We start from the raw sequence: 22,911 nt of genomic DNA, 5'->3' as shown, positions 1-22,911 counted from the left end.
TCTTTAATATTAGCATCACAACGGTATCCATGTATTATAAAAAATAATAGATGGGCCTCTTTAGTGAGTTACAGGAAAACAATTACATCTCGGGTTTCTGTGACAGTCACAGAAACCCGAGGAATTATTTTCCTGTAACTCACTGAAGCCCATTTATTATTCTATATATACATATATCCTGATGAGATGTGTCAGGGCAATAAACATTTCATGTGTGAAAATGTTTTTTATAAATTCTGAATACATTTAAAATAAAAAATATAAAAAATCAAATGTCAAAATATCCAGGCAAGAATAATTGTTGGTCTCAAATCTGTTCATCCATAGCTCCAGACACTTTCCACCTGATGCCTTTATTGTGGTGTTAAAGCCCAGTAGAGGATTTTATACAGGGTAGAAGTGTGTAATAAAATTTGAGATGAAAGTTCACAATCAAGCCAACATTGTAGGATGTTGGCTGAGGACTGCATGTTGAGATGTCAAATAAACAATGAACGAGATCAAAGTAAATAAAAAAATAAAAAGCTGATTTTTAATACGAGGAACTATGTATTCATCAATTATGAATCTATCAGTATTGTATTCATTGTGTAATAACAGTGTATAAAAGACACAATGGGCAATAGAAAAGTAGAAAAACAAGAAAATTGTTATGAGAAATGTATAATTAATACTGTATTGTTTTGTGTGATATGCAGGGATTCTAAATATATTTACAGTTCATAGTATTTTCAGTTCAACACATTAGAAATGAGATTAGTGGATTAAGTTCTCATTGATAATATATCATTTAGCAAGTGAAGTTCCTTGTGTTTTGTCCCTTGTCTGAATTTTCACATTGTGCATTTTTCTCTTTTGCCTGCTTTTTGATATGTAACTGGGGGTGTGCAGTAGATACTTCGCCACACTTAAATGGGAGAATTTCATTTCCAATCGACATGTTTTCACTTGGTGAAAAGCAGATGAAATCACTTTGTGAGCAAGACGAATTATCCAATACTAGAAACAGAATAAATTGCTTCTTTTCACCAAGCAAATTGAATTTTAGCGAAGAAGGACCTTAAGCCCAGTATCTTTGGGGTTTGACCTGCGTTAAAATGAAATGAGTTTGGTGGTCTTCAGTTAGTCCTCAACGAATAGGATGCCAAAGGAAGCCAATACTATATGACATATAATTCTAGTTTAGAAATGTTAGCGATGTATTTGTTCATGTGTACAGGGGGTGGGGGGACCTAAAATAATATGATGTTGTATATGTAAAAATAACCATATAGCATGCACACTTAGTAGTGCACACTTTAAATGCTCGCAACTAATATAAAATTGGGGCAGTAGGCTTTTTTAAATTCAATTAAGGAAACTCTGCAGTGGGATGTTTTAGCCAGCAAATACAATACAGGGAACATGCTACTGGGATTTCAGTGCCAGAAAATTCAATACAAAAATGTCTTCACTGGGAAATTGGAGCCAATAATTAATTACAGACAACTTCCCTGTGATCTGAAAGCCAGCATGCTTAACACATGGAACTCAGAACAAAGTATTTTAGCCAGAAAATTGAAAACCAGGGATCTTGGATGGAGCTAGCAGTCAGTAATGCATTTCTAGAACTATCTCTGTTCCCATATAGCACAGTATGATATTAAGCATCCTATGAATAAAGAACAGTATAAATACAAGGCAAATTAAGCCTAAATCCGATACAGATTTTTGATCTTCTGAACAGGATTTAATGGAGCTTTGGTTTTAAAATATGCAGCATAAGTAGATTAGGTAATAAACACGAAGCAAAAAAAAAGGTGGTGGGCACCGCTTATAACAGTTCTCTCAGAAACAATTTTGGAGAACGACTTCATATTTTCAGTATTGTGAAAAAAATGTGGGCAACCTAATGTGGCTGCCACATTGAGATTATATGATTTAGCTACTGTATACTGCATTCTCTCAGTAAAGCATGATTATATGTGTTGTCCTTTTAAAACTGTATCGAAATGTTGTTGTTGCATCCTCCTAGCTTGATTACTCTAAAAATGGTATAGTACCTTGTAAAATGAACAATGTCTTCTATGGTCTTGCTTGTGAGCATATAAATTACTAGAGCCATTTCTTGTTTGTTTTTTTTCTGTGTCACTATGCAGTTCTGTTGAGCTGTTCTGATTTTGAGTTGGCTTAGGGCTTTGGCTTAAAATGTTTTTTTTTTCTGCCTCAAAATGATATTTAAATAATACACGCTATACAAATAATTGGACAAGGATGCAAAGTCAGTTTAATGTACAGTTTAATGAAAATACATTTCCAACAAATGCTGTTAAATGGATTGTATTTTAAATGGGAGCTTACCTGCAGGCATGCTTTAGATCCCTACAGAGGTCCAGCCCTGTTAACAGTATCTTGAGCGGCGCTTTCACTTACTGTCAGTGAAGTGTCAGAGATAAGGCTAAAATATTAAAGAAGAAAATCAAAGAAGGTCAATGGAACCAATTACAAAAGTTATTCCCAAAGTGCTCAGCTAAGATTGTTGCAGCTTAACAGTTTATAGCTGTGCAAGTGCAAAGCTTGATAACAGGTTGCTGCAGCTTGAATAGTTGGGTTTCCTCCGTCCCTAACAGCTAGTCAAAGTGCTCTGCCTGTAAAATGTAATTTATTAAATTGTGTCTCCTTGTGGCAGCCCTTAATGATGACTTATGGCAGCCAAGTAAGTACTAGACAATTGCGACTTCTGATTGCTGATAAAGGTGGCTTTTAAAGAAGCTTTTCTATAGTGGAAATATAAACAGTTAGGTAAACTAACTAAGAAGCAACATGTATAAGGCAACTGAACTGGAAACCCTTAATCGACTTGGACGAGAAAACAAATGGCAAAATCAATAACAGCAGTGCCTTGTGGCACCCTACATGAAGCCTAACTGTCTCAAAGCAAAGTTTCTTCTGAACTCAAATGATAGATGTAAACGGTGCTTTACTCTTTATCAATTCTCTATGGGACATTTTTAAATGTTTTTTTTTTTTCTACCATGAATTTAGGACTTGTTTTCCCTACAGTATGTATGTTTATTATCAATGTATTTATTAAGCATTCCTCATGGTGCTTAAATGGACTTTGATATTCATGAAAGTATTCTAGACCAGGGATTTTGGTTCTCAGACTGGGGATTCGGACCCCTTGGGGTGGAACATCCACATTATAAGCAGACTTTTTGAAAATAAATGTTTTTAAATGTGCTCAATCAATTACAGTGAATCTTTTGTAGAGTTCAAAGTCTGAATAAAAACTTTTTTTTTTTAAATCTAATTTCTACTATAATAATCTAGATCTAATTGTATATCTATAATATACAGTATTAGTAATGGCTTTTTTGCACAGGGGGAATGCACACAGCAGATCAAAGTCACTTCAGAGAAGGTTCCAGCTAGAAAAAGTTTGAGAACCGTTGCAAACAATTGCTGATTTTTGTTGCTGATGGCCAGAACAGTTTCATTAATACCACTGTTATTAGGGTTCAAAAGAATCTTCTGTCTTGGGCACACTTCACTATCAGTGAAGGGAATTCTACAATACCAGTTAAATTGCATTTTCTTCCTCAATTCAGTAGGTAAAGGGCACAATCATAAAAAGGATATTGTGTTTTCCTTTTCTTTTCCTCTGTGCTAAACCACATGCAGTAAATACAAAAACAAACAAACAAAAAAAACAGAGAAACACACAGGTTAAATACCAATTGTATTTATTTACAGTGAATTTCACACTGTGATTATAGGGTGAGATTGCATATGTGGGAAATAATAAGGATAATAAAAAGCAGTGGACCAGGATAAAGATTTTCACAATCCCAGTTCAAGGTTGGCAAAGTAAGTGTAACCACACAATAACACAAACCATTGGGGATGGGAAAGGCAGGAGCTGAACCAGGAACGTCAGCAAAGGACTCAAAGCAATTCATCACAATTTCATGGTCAATGGAGTCAAAAGCCACTCATACATGTAGTAGAACTGTGATGAAAATGTCACCATACAGCAGTGATTACCATCAATCCAGCAGGAGCAAAGCCCCAAGAGGCAGGACTGATTAATACGACCAGTGAATGAAAAAGGGGCCACTGTGGGGAAACAGCTGAGCTGGCACATCGTAAAAATTCGATCCAGCATGCCAGTTTGCAAGTTTGGGGCATCATCTGCTTCGCCACCTTAGCGGCTGCATCTCCAGTGACTGTTGAAGAATGCTATAACCTCAGTTGGGACTGGTTGAATGGAATAAGATTTGTTTCAACGTATAAGGACTTGATCGTTCATTTGTTATATACCCATCTCAGGTAGCTTTTATATAAAGAGCTAATGACAAAATAAGTTTCAGTGACTGCAGTATGCCTTTGTACAGTCAAGAACAGGTATAATGTTGGTTATGATATTATTCATATGTCAGTTTTGATTTTTTGTTCAGTGAACAAAATCTTCTGGGCTTGGAACACCAGAACACAACTTTGTAGTTTGGCATTATTATAGTTCCAGAAGGGAAAACTAATGCTCCCTACATGCTGGCAAATAATTGAAGGTAAAATAGAAGCAAAGAGTTTCTTAATGAAATAATGGATGATGTGAAACAAAAATCTCTGAAGCCATGCATAGAAGGCAGTCTTGGCTAAACTTTCTGTTAAGGGGTTAGGGATGCTTTCGCAAACCACAGTAGACTCAGAGCTCTGATACCCTCCATTAGTGGTTTAAGTGAATATAGTGAATTCTATGAGTTGGCAAGTCAGGGATAAACCAAAGAAACCTATGAGCATTTGCCACAGTGTGTGTTTTTTTGGGGTGAACCTTTTAGTTCATTGTATAAAGATATCCTGTAGGTTTATTCTGTACATGTGGGTTACGTGCATCACTAGAACAATTGCTAGTCATTTTAACCTTGTGTGACCATATGGTCACATGTAGCACTGTCTCATATGACGGTCATTAGGTCGGCCAATATTGTGAACAATTGTCCAGTTTTGTATTCAGCACTTAGTATTGGCATCGTTATTTGAGATTGCATTGTTTGAGTCTGGTGGCCCAACCACATAGGTCTCGCACAGTTGCTGCTTGGTCACCAAAAAAGGCAGTATGATTTTGGTAAGTCTGAAAAATGGTTGTCATTATATTGGTAATTTTTATTTGCTTTACAACTTGTTTAGAAATGTAAGTTGAAACAATATTTTCCCAAATTTACAGTTGTTCTTTTCCTGATCGCATAAATGTGTGTTACCATGTGGTCACACTAGGTTTGGGAGGGATCAGAACACTACAGGTTATTTTTGTTATTTTTATTGTCTAAGACCTCACCTATGGCTCTCTCTAGGAAGTTGACGGTGCAGGAGGCCCTTGATATACTTGAGTCTGAAGAGAAGGATGCACAAGAGGTCTATATAGAACCACTTGAACTGTTGAAGAAGAGATTTCTTTCTCACTTCAAGCCTGTGCAACAACTTGACTTTAACAAATGCATTGTGGCCTACTACGGTTGACATGATTGCAAGCAGTTTATTTGTGGTACACCTATCAGGTTGGGATACAAAGTCTGGTGTCTAAACACAAACCTGGGTTACCTCGTCAACTATGATGTTTACCAAGGCAAGAACCTGTGTCCCAAGAGACTGTACTCTTCCCTCCAGCAAGGAGAGGAAGAAGAGTTATTACATCATTATTACACGCTGGGTTGACAACTCCGTTGTTAGCATTGTGTCCACAGGGCATGGCGTGTCTCCCGTCTCTTCAGTGCAGTGATATTCACAGGCTGCAAATCAAAAAGATCCAGGTGTCACGCCTCCTTCTCTTCAAGAAAATACAAGTACATTGGGCAGCACTGACAGAATGGACGAGAACGTTGCCAAGTACAGGATTGGAATCAGTGGGGAAAAAGTGGTTGTGGACCCTCTTCACTTGGCAGATAGACGTTGTAGTACACAGCGTGTGGATCTTAGCACACTCAGCAGGATCGGGCATACCTCAGCTTGAATTCAGGCAGGACATCGTCCAAACTATCTCACGAGGTACAGAGAGCTATGGCAAATTATCATCTTTGATTACATATTTGCCATACACATCACAGGCTATATTTTTAAAGAGAATTTATATATATATATATATATATATATATATATATATATATATATATATATATATATATATATGTAATCATTTGAGATAAATAATAAAAAAGCAAGTGTGACTGTATTGCCATTTAAGTAAAAATAAATTACATGGGAAACCTACAGAAAGCATTTTCTTCAGAGGTGTTAAAAGCTTGATGCTTATATATTAAAATGACTTAATGTGCTTCACACACATTACTTGAAGTAAATAAACAGATTAATTAACACACCGAAGATTAAGTAGAAAGACTTACTTTAACCATACCGTACCATCTGTTAATACAGTAGAAGTCTAGCAGGCAAGAGACCTGAACGTGAGATGCATTTACAAACAGGCAGGGGTGTCAGAAGACCAATAAATAAGCGTAGTTTACAAATAAATGGGCTTGTTAATGCAGTGCTACCCGGTTATAATGTGTTATTTGTGTTTAGCCTTCTAACGAATATTGGCATTTTTGCTTCCGAAATGATTTACAATGCCAGCACGTTCACACTTGGGTCTGCACATGCTGATGTGGGCACCCCCTATATGCTTTCATGTCCCGCCTCCCCAGACAGCACCCACCAATGCCATCTGAGGCAAGCTTGCCGCTTCCCTGCTAACAAACTCACACACACAATACATACAGTATAATAGAAACTACTATTACACCAGCTTAAAGTTTACACCACTCTTACTTAAATTGCATAATTTTCATAATAAATGTTCATTTATTAATTCAGCTGTAAATAAATAACACAGAATCCAAGGACATTTGTACAAACTTGTATTGTTTCATACTTGTTTTGTAACATTAACGGACAGCTTTTTTTTTTACTTTTAGAAAATAAATAAATACAGTGCAAGCACGGGAGCTTTATAAGTACTGTATGTACCAGTTTCAACTTAAATGTGTTTTAATACGGTAACGTAAAACAGCAATACAACAAAATCACAGTGTTGTAGGTTTTATTTTATTTTATTTTATTGAGTTTCTATTACAATTTATCCTAGCCTAATTCAGGATAACATCATCAGGATCATTTAAAGTATCTGGAACGTTCACCCAACATTTGCAAGTCAAATTGCATTATGGGGGAAATTGGAGCCACGACCATACCGTCTTATAATTGATTCTGCACTATAACAGGTTGTGCTATAATGGGGTAAGACTATATTATGTTACTTCCAATGTGTTTGTTTAGTTGTTGTTTTTTCTGCTCATAGTTGATGTAAGAAATACATCTAAGAAATACCACAGACTGAGCGGTGGACAGGAAACTGTAAAGGTCAGGTTCTCAAACAAAGTATATGTAGCTGCAGACCACATGTAAAACAAACAAGACCCCACCGAGAGAGCTGAATTGGCCTTTGCACTCCCCGTGTTTAGGAGGAATATGTTGGCTGGGGCTAAATCAGCGACCATCGCCGTTCGGATAAGTATTTGATTCCAACAAAGAGTCAGCTTTATTGAGTAATTAAGTATGTGTTTTTAAGAGAAAAAGTTACATTCCAACAGAGTTCTGTATTGGGGTCTTGGAGTGCTTTTTTCTGTAGACAATTACAAAAAGCAATCTCATTCCTCCAAAACTGGGATTGTAGGTCTGTTCTGACATTTCATTAATTCTATTATTGGATCTTAGAAATAGACATCCTATTGGGAATTTGCACTAGTGTCTTAAAGCTTTCTGCGTGAAAAGTGTTCTGTACTTGGCTGAAAGTCCTGTACTTACTATGGAGGATTTTGTGGTTTTGTGCTTCACAAGGTCACCAGGGGATTAAAAGGAATACTGAATCAAATCAATTTCCACAGCTTTCTGTTGAATATTGAGAGAAGGCGAGACCTGTGAAAAGGTTTTGTTCCTCACAATTAAAAGTAAATTACATTTAAGGTTTGACATCATCTAACAATGCCTGCAATTTTCTCAGTTATGTGACTAGCAGACCCAATAAAAGCATTAGCAGAGGACACAGCTTTGCAAGCTTACAGTATTTTAAACATATTCGCTCCAGTGGTACTCTTTGCTTGCATCCTAATCCAAAGAAATAGGCTGATGCTAAATGCCTGAAACCCTGTTGGGCAAAGATGAAGGTAATAACCTGTGACGTTTTTTATATAGGAATATACTGCTACAGATGCACAGAAAATCTGGAAAATAAAGCGTCATGATGTTGAGTTTAAGTCTTACCATGTGGGTTTGAAATGCATCTAACAAAAGAGCCATAAAGTACATTTATTTTTGCAGTGTTTTTTTTATGATTCCTTTTTTTATGGCATGTCTAACTCTTGCATGTGTCATTTTGACCTACACAGGTTGTATTTTAAAACTGTGCTTTTGTTTCTATTTTTAGGGCACAAGGGTGTCTACTTTTAACCATAGCCATGTACTGTAAACATCGGTTCCAGGCAGACACAAAGACATGCCCACGCTCTCATGTGTAGGTGTTGCTTGTAAACCTGCTGTTTTAATAAAATGAAACTTTTAGAATGTGTTTTGCGCTGTCTCTATGGCACTGTTACTTTGGTTGCAGATGTGCCTTGTTGCAGTTACAGTAGTCCACCCTCCCCTCAAATGCTGTCATTGTCACTTTATGAGCTGGAAGTTTCATAATCTGTGGACACCCACTTATTATCTGTCTCAGGCAGTTATCAAGACATGAATCTGACTAGTCTAATTTAATGTGTATTGTTTTGTTAATAGGTAGGGTATATAACTGACTGTCTCAAACGTTGAGGCTGAGAATTGAATAATTTATTCATCAAGAATGTTAGATTGGAATGTTTTATCATTGGGTAGCTTCAAATGCGATTTATTTCTCTTTTTTTTCATGATGCTTAATGACAATCATTCTGAGTGGTTCTGAGCTCTGATATACAATTTTAATGTTTTTTCCTATACTTAAAAAGAGTCCTCAAAAGTTCTAAAAAAAAATACAGCAGCTTGGAGAATGATTGATTAAAATTCAGCATTTGAGCCACAGAGATGCTAACCACTCAGAATGATTATAACAACTATAACATGATTGTAAACACCAATACAAAGGAAAGATAAAAAAAAAAGAAACAAAATGAAGCGGCTTACCCTTCAGGGTTCTAAAGCCTTAAAGTATTTTGGACCATGGATAAAAAAAATATCAAGCAAGCCTGTTATTCTGAATACCGAATAGCAAGGTGGGTTTAGTTTTGCCCACTATCTTTTTCTACAAAGGCTTTCACTTATGAAGCGATTTTTTTTTTTTTTAGGCAGTGCGTAACAGGTCAGGGCTATGGGCAGCAGTGTGGAGTAGTGGTTAGGGCTCTGGACGCTTGACCGGAGGGTCATGGGTTCAATCCCAGGTGGGGGACACTGCTGCTGTACCCTTGAGCAAGGTACTTTACCTAGATTGCTCCAGTAAAAACCCGACTGTATAAATGGGTAATTGTATGTAAAAAATAATGTGATATCTGTATAATATGAAATAATGTGATATCTTGTAACAATTGTAAGTCGCCCTGGATAAGGCCGTCTGCTAAGAAATAAATAATAATAATAGAAGTGAAATGTTGGCCAATCAGTGTGTGTGTGGTTATCTTAGACATCTACGAATCTCATTGCTTCATCTTGAAGTGTTTAATTATTCAGTAGGAGCTCATACATTATGCCATTATGACTTGATTGTCTGTAATGGATTGTGAAACAATGGGTTACTGGCTGCCAGTATTGGCAGGACTGGCTTGCTGATAACAACTGATAAGGATTTCACCTTTGGTCGGAATAGTCAGTAAATGCAACAGCAAGCTATAGTATTGCTTTAGCAGTCTTTAGCAGCAACCTGTAACTGACTAACCAATGTGTAACAACCGTGCATTTAAGCAGCGTACATTTCGAGCATCTGCCACTTAAAGTGGTTGAGCTTTGAAGCAGCTTGATGTTGGTTCTGTAAGATACTCAAGGTATTAACTTGCCTTTCTCAGTAAACTGATTGTATTGCAGCACAGGCTTATCAACTAGGAAGCAGTTGGTTAGTGATTTACAAGCTAAATGCACAGAGCTGGCAGACCGAGGGAGTGGCACCTCGCAGTGCACATATTGTAAGTCATCTAACTGGCAGCATATCTAAGGACACTTGTTGTCTTTCAAACTTGTAGTCACTGTTTCCCAGTGGACCTTTTTTTCGAGTGCTTCAGGAGCTTGCTGAGTAAGCCTTTACGTTGCAGAAGAAACATTTTTCCTTCTTTGTCGCTGTACTGATTGCTCTGGAGACTGGAGGGTGAATATTGTAACGATCATGAAGGCCTGCCCCTGTTTCTGTAAGACCGGGTCTCCAGACGCTCAGGTACGGCTGGTTTGTATCATTCTACCTAAACAAGGACGTCTTCTGTATACTGTTGCTTACCCATTACAAAATGGGTGTGATTCTATTTTGCAAAAACAACCAGGGTCAGATGACGTAATTTGGCACAGGGGGGGATTAAAGGACAACGAAAGCTGTGGCTAAACGTTGGAAACGAATAAAAGTTAGCTACTGTTTTGTTTTTGTGCTACACATACTGTATGAAATAAATTTCTATTCAACTGTGGAAAACAAACTACAGTAATACATTAACTTTGTAATACCTACAAATAAGTGATACAATTAGAACGGTTCAATTTTTTTAGTCAGTGTCTTTCATATTGTCATGTTTTGAACATGCTACTTGCCTATATCTAAAGAACAAAAAAAAAACTTACCCTACTAGTGCTGTTTTTTTTTTGCTATACATAAACTAATAATACATTGATCATTGAGAACATTTAAAATCTTTTAAATATAAGCTGAAGGTTTGTAATTATTCTTCATGAAAGGCTGTTACGCTCACCACTGTTTCATAACTTGCAGTGAGGTCCTGTGTTTTCCAATTAGTTCTCCTCTTACACCACAGTATGCTGTATGATTTAATTGGTGCCTGTGGTAAATTCGGATATGCACATTGCACATGCAATTAAAAAATGTACTTTCTGTTTGAATAGAGAATAAGTAAATCCTCACTGTGTGCCTTTGTCTTAGATATTTAAACACTGTATTATTAGGGATGTGCACTGAATATCTTGTGGGTTTTAGCCAAAATAGGTATAACACATTTTAGAGTGTTATACCTATTCTTATCAAAATAATATACAGTTACGTTTTCATAATGTTAAATAATGTAGAAAATAATTAATGTTGTGCCCTACAGTATTTTGAAGCAAATGCAAATATTATGAGAAGGAATAAAATAATTCAAGCTTAAAAATAGCACACACACACACACACACACACACCAAAAAAAGAAAGTTGTGTAAAGCTGGCTAGTTTATTGTTGGTTTTCTACAGTAAAAATCAATGCATTACTCTCTGAAGGTTTGCCCTTGCACTTAGGTCTGGATATCATTTCCTGCCATTTTCACATGTTTGAATATGATGTTTCTGACATTCGTGGACAGTTTGAACTTATTAACACTAGAAGCCCTGCGGCAGTCATTTTGGCGGTTTTTGGTTTTAAAATGTAATTTTCTCCAGTCGTGTAACGCATATGTGGCTGCGCGTTCGTGTTCCTTTCTGTCCGTATGTATTACATATTCTCACAAAGCATGAAACGCGGGAGTGCAGAAATAAAGGAGATATATTACATTATACCTAAAAGCCCCGGGAGCAGTCACATTGATGGCCACACAGAAAACAATTGTATTGTGAGTGTACAGAACGGTATTCTATTTTATTATTTTTATTTACCAGTCCGCAATGTGTTTAGCTGTAATTAGATTAGTCTCTACTCTCTGCCTGAGTGAATGACTGACAGTCTATTGTTTTTCAATCAGCCTTTTGAAAAGCTGGCACCTGCTTGCCAGCTGTGCTGTTTTGTTTAGTCAATTAGCTTCGGCACTAGTGAAAATAAATACCAGAGACCGTGGAGTTTTACAAAGCAACAAAATATGGAGTTGATGTTTTGGATCAGACGGCACGGAAGTATTCAGTGAAAGCTGGCTCCCGACAATGGCCTTTTCAGGTGTTTTACAATATGTTGGACCTAGTAGCCATCAACTCCTGGGTACTTTACAAAGAATGCACAGAGAAGAATTTAGCAACGAGAGAATATATTTTACAGTTAGCACAGGAACTTCGCAAGAAGCATTTGGAACAGAGGGAGACTGCCAAGCGTGTACCCACAGCTGAAGCTCGCAACCCCACTGAGAGCCGCAAGAGACGCTAATGCCAGGTTGGCAAGTGCAATAAAAATAAAACTTTGGGCAGCTGTGCCCTGTGCAGAAAGGTGCCGTGGAGAAGCACATTATCTTAGACTCAAGGTAAATGAATACCATTTTGTCAAAAAATAAATAAATAAATAAATAAATTAGACTTTTTTAGTATAACTTCTTGTGCTGTGTGCCTCTGTATAATGTTTTCTAAGTTTATTTATCTACGTTGTTCAGTTGCTTTTGCTCATCTGATAATAAACCGATTGCTGTTGAAAAGTAAAAAATGTATTGTTATCGTTTCAGTTTTATAAATATGTATGTTGTAAACCGATGTCTGTTGAGATGTTTATTTACATTTTCTTGTTTTGATTTGTAAAATAAATGTTCATATGTGTGTATATAATATAAAATATGCTTCGGTTGTTCAGATGTTTGTGACGTACTCAAAAAAAAAAAAAAAAAAAAATTACATCCGACTGTTTCTCCTTTTGTTATACTGTTTTGAATACAGCCGTCAGAAAGACTGCTGCGGGGCTTCTAGGTATGAGTATATCTCCGGTCCTTCTAGTGTCAAAGGACCACCCCTGCTATTGACTCGTGTTGTAGAAAACCGTCACCTGCATTATGTGGTAGTATGTGATAAGGACTGAGGAACAAGGCTGAGAATACTAAATATATTAAACCTGTGACAGAACCCAGGCCTCAGTAGCAACTGCTTTAACCTGCTTGACCACCCAGCCTTTCTGCAAAGAGGGTTATTCACAGTTTCCATCTGCCACTGGGATCGATCTGGATAGCTTTGAAATCAGTCCTATTCTTTTCCATTTCTATTTAGTCACAACATGCAATAAAAGCAAAAAAACATGCATTTGAAATCATTACATGTGGTAAAACCGACGATGTTCATGATTTTAGTCCAGGTATGATGGGTTAACTTTATCTGTGGTCATAGTGCATTCCTCATCTCAGAACTGTACAGTGTTAGGAATCCTTTGCTGACTGAAAGCTGGCTCATGGAGTCTTCTCAGTGTACAGCCACGCTCTGTGGTCAGAGTGATGTAAGCATGGAATTATACAACGGCTGTGGTGATCATCTACTTCTGTCTAAACCTGTTATTTTAGGATCAAAGGGGTTGGAATGACGGCAAAGGAAATGAAAAGGTGGGAGGGGGGAGGCCATTTTTTCTCTTTCCTTGAACCAAAAATGATAGGTAAGTGACTGCTGTCTCATAATTCAATAAACTATGCACATTCTTGGTAAGTTCCAAGGCATCTCAGTCATGTTGTATTGAAATGTCTTACTGCTTGAGTTGCAGTCTGCCAGTATTGTAGTCTGCATTAGTGTGAGCTGTAGCTTTTTATTTTTATCTCTCTCTGCTGTAAACATTTTGAAGTACGAATTCTGATCTCTATGTAAGTAAAAGTATGTGTCTGTGTCTGGTCTGCAAAGTGTAGCCTGTCTTCTATTTTGGAGGATGTATTGTCATTGGACCAAGATAACCCCTTGTGGAAATAACAAATAGTCTCTCATTCACTGCTCTGTCATCAGGCATTTACAATCTAATTATTTTTTAATAAAAAATGTTAAAATGGGGGGAAGAAAACTTCAAAGCACTTTGTGTCATTGTGCATGTTTGAGTGTGTGCACACCCAAGCTGATGTGAATAGTACTCATTTTCTTTTTAGAAGCCACAGTTACCAATTCTCCACCTCTAGCTGTCTGACATGTGCTGTAGACAGAGGTGTGACTCCTATTGATTCACAACAGCAGCAGCAGAAGCATGGAGTTATAAGCAAGCACAGGGTTTTTTTTCAACACCGGCACAGGCAACTCACCTGCTACTGTTGTTAAAGAAAGGAACGTAAAGGGGTAGATAAAGCAGAACAGATACGCACTGAAAGCCAGCAATCTGATTCTTAAAAGGTCTGTGCCAGAGAAGCAGCAGTTGTGTGTGTGTCTCCTTCTCTCTGTGAAGAGCAGCACCCGAGTAAGTACTCCAAAGCTTTTGCATGCATTTTTATAATTAACCCCTACCTCCTGCTCAGGTTTGTGGGGATTAACCAACCTCTGAAGTGCATCATAGCCATCTGCAGCACCAGAGTAGCCACCTATAGGGAAATGGAGGCTGGAAAATGAAGTGACCCATACACTACCACCCATACTCTTCTTTGAATAGGATTTAAGATTGTGGGTTAATCTATACCAGCTTACCCACTGTAAAGTATTGTAAGATGCAGTGCGCCAGGGTTACAATTAGAAGTTATACAGTTCTGTAAAGGAAACATTCTGAAATGGTCTTTTGGAAAGTTTCCTAAACAGGAAAGCCATTTCATTTTATTGTGTTAAGTGCACTAATGTGCCAAACCCCTGCTCTTAACTAGCTAAACAATGTGAACCAACCTGGACACTTGCTTTTTTATTTCAGTTGCAGAACAAAGGGTGTTTAAGAAAGGCATTTTTAAAGGTTTGTGATATTTGTATTGGCGCCCATAGCTTCTACAATACAACTAACTTGGCATTTAAAAAAACAAATTGACAGTCAAGACATTCTAGTTAATTGAGTGTGACATCCTGTGAACTGAATGGTTAGCTTGCTTTCTGTGAGCTGCAAAAAATATATATTCACCAGTTTATTTATGGTAATGCAGTCCTTATAGTCATTTTAAAATAAATTGATATGTTATTATGTAAATTGATGACTCGGAAGTTATCACATCATTTAGCATGATTGCTTGTGTAATTAAAGCTGAGATACACATTAACTTACTTTGTTACTTCATGATTAATTGCTGTTTAGTCTCAGCAATGACAGTTTAACCTAATAGGAATTTAATAATGATGACTGTGATGTATGTTACGTGTTAACATATTTCAATTGTAATGAGTAGAATTAAATAGAATTTAAAAGAAACATCATCAAGTGCTGTTCAGTTAAAGATAGCTAACAGTTATAGCCTTTCCAAATTCTAATATCATTGCTCTCAGTACCATAGTTACCATAGTTGTACATCAGAAGATGGGTGTACATCAATGTAGCTGATTTCATGATTAAGATATGCATAGAACTTTTTTAATCAAACTGCACAGAAACATGAAGAGTAGGAAATGGCCCATAATTGCAAATGTCAAGACAACAGAAACTACATATGTAGGAGCAGAGTGAAGATTGTAGCAATAGAGTGAAAATGTGCAAATATTAATCATTTGGAAAGTTAGTGTGTGTCTTAATTATAAGTGTTTTTTTTTAGTTCCATTTGATTTAGTTAACTGCTAGCTAATTAAGTCTTAAATGAATAATTAATTCATGGAACATAAAAAAGACAGCATTAACATGGGCGTATTAGTGAAAGGTAAAGTATGTGATCGAAGCTGTCTGGTGAAAGAATAACTTATCCAGGCTGTCTTCTGAAATGGCACTTGTAGAGACTAAATTATTCATGGGAGCAGCAGCCCTTGTTGGTTGTTCACATACATTTACTAGTTTGTACTTACAAGTATAAATGTTTATGATAAAATATTGGAGCAGTTATTGCAGTTTGAAAAGCAACTGATTTTGGTGAAGCACAGCTGGCAAGCTTATTTTGGATTCCTTAATTATCCTGTTACTGATTATTATCAAGTTACTGATAATATAAGCCCACCAGACTCCAACAAAAAACCGTGCAGTGTGGTATTCCTATTTTTCTCTGCTTTTAAGACGCCTTGTCTTTACCATTCTAAATCACTTCATGTTGTTTATGGTACTACATTATCCCTTGGCCTACATTATGTTAAAAAAAAAAAAAAAAGAATTCTATTGCAACCAGTTTTTTCAAATGCGTTTTTGAAATGATTCCCAGTAGTAAGACATATTAAAGAGATGGTATACAGACATAAGGGCAACTGTTTGTTCTTTCAGCCGTTCTTAATGTAGTATCAAAAGGGTTCATGGTAGGATCTGAAACCACACCAGACTTCCAACAGGGACTAAGATGCATTAGTCCTTTTTGCAATATTTAAGTTTAGATGCTCTATGTAAAGTTGGTTTTGGTTTTGTCTTTTGGGATCCAGCTATACCTTAGCTATGTACAGTATGTAGGGCTATTTTCTGTTCATATAAAAAAAAAAAGATCTGGGTAGGTTGATCCAATTTAACACTGTGCCTCTTTCTTTGCTAGTTCAGATGGATTTTCTGCCATTTTAGCAAAGACCCTAACTAATGCCTGCCTTTTCTTTGTGCCCTGCAGAGAAGCTTCCTGGGCTGCACAACATTTTCAGTAGGTGACCTGGTAAAGTCCAAGGATCAGCAGTTAACCCTCAGCCTGAGGTAAGTCTTTGAGCCTTTTCTTTTCTCTTCTATGTAAACCCTCCATGACATTTAGTGGTGGAAGACGTATCTCAGAAATAAGCCTTTCACTTTAAACATACTTTGTCATCCTGCTATAATCACAATTGCATCAAGGTGCCAATTATTTTAACCAGCTTTCTTTTTTGCGGTTCACATTCAATATTGCCCTTCACTTTATTTTCCCTGTCTGATCCTGTTAAAAATTCCTGTCATAACAGATACTGTAGCAGTATGTGCTAATCAGATTTAGAAAATATAATTCTTACCATATAAGTTTTACCAGAATGTATGATTTTGTGTTTAAAATTATGGATAGAAAATATCATAGTAAAGCTTTCCTAATTTGTATGGTCTTGGTCACTTTTTACAGTATGTACTGTATTAGTGCACTTTAGTGTAGTGGTTTTGCATTACTGCAAGTCTTTTGCTTTTTTCTCTGAAGTTGAAAAACAAATGACATTAATGTTAAGAGCATATAGCCGCTCAAGGTCATTTATAGCCTGTAATGTACCTGTGGCAGGGCGAAAGCCCTAACTATAAATAGAGTGTGTGCTGGAATACAGGGTTGGCAGGGAAAGGGTTAAATGCACCAGCCAGAATACACAGGTGGAATGTTGCCATTCCCTAAATAGGTAATTGAGTGCTAATTGGGGAATGGCCACATGTATAAAACTGGAGAGAAAAGCTTTTTTTTGGGTGGTGGTGTTTTGAGAAGAGAATCCAGTGAAGACGCTGCGCCGCCTGGCACTAGTAAGAGTTTGGATTGTATATATTCCTTGTTGTGACTTTTATTTTTTGTTTTAATTTTGATTTATTTTGGCCCTTGTGCCCTGTTTGTTTTTTATGTTCTGTTTAATTAATAAATGTGAGCTCTAGCACTTAAACTGCAGCTTTCTGTCTCCGAGTCTCCCTACCTGCCGGTAACAGCTTGAGCCGTGACGCTATCTTGTCACACTTGGTGTTAGAAGTGAGAGTAGGCCCCCTGGAGGCTCACAGCAGGACTGCAAGTGGGGAAAGAAATAGGGCACGAATATAAAGAGTTAAACAAAACAAGTTACAACAAGGAATATTTACAATCCAAACGCTGGCTTCTCTTCTCAAAACACCACCACCCAAACAAAGGGTTTTCTCTCCCTTTTCATACATGTGACCATTCCCCAATTAGCACTCAATTACTTTAAGGGAATTATTATTATTATTTATTTCTTAGCCGGCGCCCTTATCCAGGGCGACTTACAATTGTTACAAGATATCACATTATTTATTTATTTTTTTTACATATAATTACCCATTTATACAGTTGGGTTTTTTACTGGAGCAATCTAGGTAAAGTACCTTGCTCAAGGGTACAGCAGCAGTGTCCCCCACCTGGGATTGAACCCACGACCCTCCGGTCAAGAGTCCAGAGGCCTAACCACTACTCCACACTGCTGCCCATTGGACACATTCCACCTGTGTATTATGACAGGGAGGGTTTGAACCCTCTCCCTGCCAGCCCTATATGCCAATACACACTGTTTACAGTTACAGCCTTTTCCCTGCCACAGTACAGTTAAAGCATATTATTTGCATGTGTTTTTTTACTGGTTCAGAGATGTTTAACCAAAAACACACACACACACACACACATCTATATATATATATATATATATATATTGTATGTGTCTATCTTTGCATGTGTTTATTTTTGTATCTCCAGCAACATAATGCCAGCGAACACCGTTGTTTAGTCTTGGGTGTCACCTGTTTATTTCTGGATTCAATTTAGAAGCAGTAGTGTGGTGCAGCTTTTCATTCTTGATTTTATTAACCAGCAATCCTTACCAGCAATTTAAGAGCAATTGTTTGTAGACTGGACTTCACAGCATATTTAACGAAGAAAAAAAGACATAGACTTTCAAGCATGTGTTGTTGTTTTTGTTGTTCTGCGCTGGAGGCAGAGACCAGTGCTGGTTCCCATGTCGTCACTTTCAGTGTGAATTAGGCTTTAGGGAAACTGTACCAGAGATCTAAAAAAAAAAAGTTCTCATTAGGAGAATTTCACTTGCGACTTGCATTTCCACCTACGCTCGCCATTCTGAGTCTCTGTCCACTGATCTGCCAGGAAGTTAAGCTTGTGTGGATGGTTTGTGATCGTTACTAAAGTAGGTCTGCATTGCTACTTCTATATATAAACGTAATTTGGATTTCATGATTATGCAATTGTACAGCAATTGTATTGTAAAGTAGTCTTCTGGTTCCCATGTTGTTGCAATTTAGAAACAAATTCTGTAAAACAGACCAGTAGTGAAAATGATCCATTAAAAGGTTCTGTCAAATTGATTTTAAGAACTAACAGAGGTTGTTGGGACTGGATGTCAAAGACACTGAGAAAATGCTCTTTTTGAATTCACCCTATCTGGACAATATTATTCTTTCTGGAATTTTAGGAAATTGTTAATAAATTAAGAGCAGTGCCTGTTCTAAATACCCCAAAGTATTTAAAAAATGTATGAATTCACAAAAAAAAAGATGAAGAAAAGACATGTGATGTTAATGCGGTGATTCATACATAGTGTTCTGCATTTTCGGTTTTTATCTTAACAGATTTTCCAAATATTAAAATAGGGATAAAATCTGTAAAAATGTGTTTTTAATTTAAACATCTGTAAAATGGAACATGATGCGTAGCAGTTCTGGTTTCTGATTACGTTTAATGTCCCTGGGATGTATGATGAAGCAGAATCTGTGCAGATCAAGGCCACATTTTCCTAAGTTGGTATTTTGCGAACGTTTGGGCAATCGCTGTGTTGACAGAGCTCGTATCTGCAGAAGGTATGAACATGACATCAGCACAAAACAAGCCAGGTTTATTCGCCTTGAAATCATAAAAAGAAAATTGACAGAACTGGGTGGTCCAAGGCATCGGGAGATGCATCAAACATCACACTGGACATTTCCATTAGTGCGTTCCATAAGTTTACCAAGTACCAACTAAAGCATCATCATTTTCTGTCAAATATTTACGATTATGATTGTCGGTGTTACTGTCATTACTGTCACACAAAGTCACCAATACATACCCCTCTGCAATAAACAGTGGCTGTCCAGCAAAGCACAGAGCTCTGACAAATTTATTAACACAGTCATTCTAAGCTCTCTTTTTATTAAAGCATGTGTAAAAACCACAGAAATTGTTTGCTTGTCTCTCAGTTCACTTTGTTTTAGTTTAATGTGTCGCTTGCTTTTGTTATTTTATTCTGTCAGTGTGAACATGTACCTCAATGCAACAGCATTTGCAACACAATGCATCATCTGCCTTATCTGGCCCTCTTCTGCTATTTGGCTTTTTGTATACTTTGAAACATTGTTTGCTTTTGAATATTCATATGAATCATAAATTGATTGACATTTTCTCCCCATTCCTCATCCACTCAAAATATTATTTTTTCGTGTGAGTATTTCAATTTAGTTTTTTTTTTTTTTTTTTTTAATAAATGTAGTCGTTGCCAATTATTTTTATTATTTTCTCCCAATTTGGAATTGCCAATTATTTTATTATGCTCAGCTCACCGCTACCACCCCTGCGCTGACTCGAGACCGCTTTTTTTCACACTGCGGACTCACCATAAAGCCACCCAAGAACTACAGCGTCGGAGGACAGCGCAGCTCTCGGGCAGCTTACAGGCAAGCCCGCAGGCGCACGGCCAGACTTCAGGGGTCGCTGGTGCGCAGTGAGCCGAGGACACCATGGCCGACCTAGCCCTCCCTCACCCCGGGCAGCGCTCGGCCAATTGAGCGCTGCCCCTTGTAAGCTCCCGTCCTCGGTCGGCACCAGAATAGCCTGGACTCGAATTCGCGACGTCCAGACTATAGAGCACATCCTGTACTCCACATGGAGTGCCTTTACTGGATGCGCCACTCGGGAGCCCCCTCAGTTTAGTTTTTGATCAAGCTAGTTACTACGCCCAGCACTTGCCACAATAATCGGACTTTGATTGGCCATTGGCCAACAGAATCAGGTGATAATGTGTTTGTGAACCAAAAGAGAACCAATCACGTGCAACGTTTGAACATTATTTGATCCTCTGTCTTAACATATCTTAGGATACAGTGCAGAGCTCCTTGTTACAATGTCGCAGTCAAAATAAAACATTTTAATCAAAATATTTTGTGTTTCCTAAAAAATAGTACTGAGAAAATACTGAATAGTAGACTAAATTGGGTATAAATTAGTAAAAACCGAGGTTCAGTTAAACAAAAATCCTGTAATTTTTCGGTAAAATTCAGAATACAACGGAAATGCAGAACACTATTCATGCAATAGTATTTTGGAAATAGTTAACATGAGGCAAAAGTCAGCTCTCTAAGCTTTATGTGACTCTTTCATTGACAACCACATAAAGCGGACACCTTTAATGTGATTGAATGCTTTTTGTTGACTCTGTACTGTTGTGAACCTGAACAGGTCTTAGTTTACACTTCCTATAGATGAAACCAAGTGTTGGAAACTATTGATCCCCTCCTTATAAATTAGAGAAGTGTCTGACTTTGAGGAAGTATTATTATTTTTTTTATCATGAAATAAAAGTAAATCAATCTACAAAGACCTGGTTCTATTAAAAAGCTTCTTTTTTTCTTTTTTTTTTCTGATGAACGGCTCTTATGACTCATTCTGGGTCACTTGTTTTCCTGAACAGTAAAATTATATAATGTTTCCAGTCGAACTAACCCTTCTTATGTTAACCTTTTTTTTTCCTGACAAATGATTCATATCTTTGTCTTGAATTTAATAAGAATAAAGACCTACGCTTTTGTTCTGCTCTTCAGAGCTGTATATTCCTGGGTGCATTTGCTAAAAAGAAAATCAATCATTTAAATGTAGGAAATTACGAGTGAATAGGCATTCACTCTCGGGGGGGGGGGGGGGGGGGAGGGGGAGGATAATGAAACCAAACAGAAACCATGCTTGTTAGGATTAATGACTTTTACTTTTCTTAAAATCTCTTAAGTGCTGCAAATTCAGCTACTTTCTAGCCAGTCTTTCGTCTCTGTTTCAAATGAATAGTGTTGTACTTCCGTGATGACTTTTGTATTTACTGTACTGGTGCGGAGTAGTGGCTAGGGCTCTGGACTCTTGACCGGAGGGTCGTGGGTTCAATCCCTGGCAGGGGACACTGCTGCTGTACCCTTGAGCAAGGTACTTTACCTAGATTGCTCCAGTAAAAACCCAACTGTATAAATGGGTAATTGTATGTAAAAAATAATGTGATATCAAAAGTAATGTGTAACAATTGTAAGTCGCCCTGGATTAGGGCGTCTGCTAAGAAATAAATAATAATAATAATAATACTATTTCATTAGACCCAGATCAGAGGACTGGCGGCAGTTGGACACAACATGGCAGATAGATTGTCCAGGGAGGCAAATATACAAGGCCTCCACACAGTACTGATTAACCTCACCACCTTGCGCAGACACTACACAGTTCACATGTCTGAAAAACATGAACCTGGTGGTGCACTATGGAAAACAGACCTGGTGATACATTGCTGTGTGCTAAGGAATGCAATTAATTATGTATTATTCACTGTCCTGCCATGACAGTCAGGCACAGCTAAGTAGATAGAGGGCAGTGTATCTGAGTTAAGCACCCTTTTTTATGACTGGTTTTCTTTAGTTCAGCTTCCTCGCGGACTGTGACTTCAGACTTTTTCAATAAGTACTAACTGCCTCCTGTAACCCAGGGGGCTGTTGGCATGTGAGAATAATAGTTATGTCTTAGCTGCGATAAAGACAAGGAAAGATAGATTATCTCTGAATGATTGCATCTATGGCCCTGGCGTTGTTTGCAGGGGTCCTATCATGCTGGGTATATCTTTTTGCCCCCTCCTGAAATTTTAGGCTGAAGGATGAGGTAAAGCTTTGATTTAGTGTAATACAGAGCCAACAGGAAAAGGAAAACAAAAAGGTCAACTTGTTTCCTTCATGACCCAGTTTTATTGTGAAAGGTGTCATTGTGGGCCTGAGGCTTCTTTCTGACACCTCCCAGGGGTAGGAAACAACAACCCACAACAACCAGCACAAACCATTTGATAATCGCTCAGAAAGATTTGCCTAAAACATCCCCTCACAGAAAGAAACACTGCTATATGTGTCAGCGAAGATGACATGGTCATCTGAAAAGGACAGGTCTGCAACTGGTTTAAACTGGGGTGCTGGAGGTATTGTCACTGGAATCTCTTTGTTCACAATTGAATTAGATGTTCTGCCCCTCCATTTGCACTGCTTTTCAGTAACA

At 37.5% G+C, this 22,911-nt stretch overlaps 1 protein-coding gene across 6 annotated transcripts in view; it reads left to right on the top strand.

The window, feature by feature from the left end:
• The window catches only part of LOC117421560 (type II inositol 3,4-bisphosphate 4-phosphatase-like), a 353,781-nt gene that overhangs the window by 203,132 nt on the left and 127,738 nt on the right, over positions 1–22,911 (top strand). For 5 of the 6 annotated variants that reach the window (XR_009329315.1, XR_009329316.1, XR_009329317.1 and 2 more), the window contains one exon: positions 16,531–16,610. Coding sequence is in view for 2 of the 6 variants with exons in the window: in XM_059028317.1 (XP_058884300.1) it covers positions 16,531–16,610 (80 nt within the window). In the remaining 4 variants the exon portion in view is untranslated. Of the gene's footprint in view, positions 1–14,272; positions 14,292–16,530; positions 16,611–22,911 lie in introns of those variants that run through there. The other variant, XR_009329320.1, reaches the window with a different exon arrangement.

The sequence above is a fragment of the Acipenser ruthenus genome, chromosome 1, assembly GCF_902713425.1.
Source record: "Acipenser ruthenus chromosome 1, fAciRut3.2 maternal haplotype, whole genome shotgun sequence".
NCBI lineage: Eukaryota > Metazoa > Chordata > Actinopteri > Acipenseriformes > Acipenseridae > Acipenser > Acipenser ruthenus.
The sequence above is the reverse complement of the archived record's forward strand: the minus strand, read 5'-3'. Positions and strand labels throughout refer to the sequence as shown.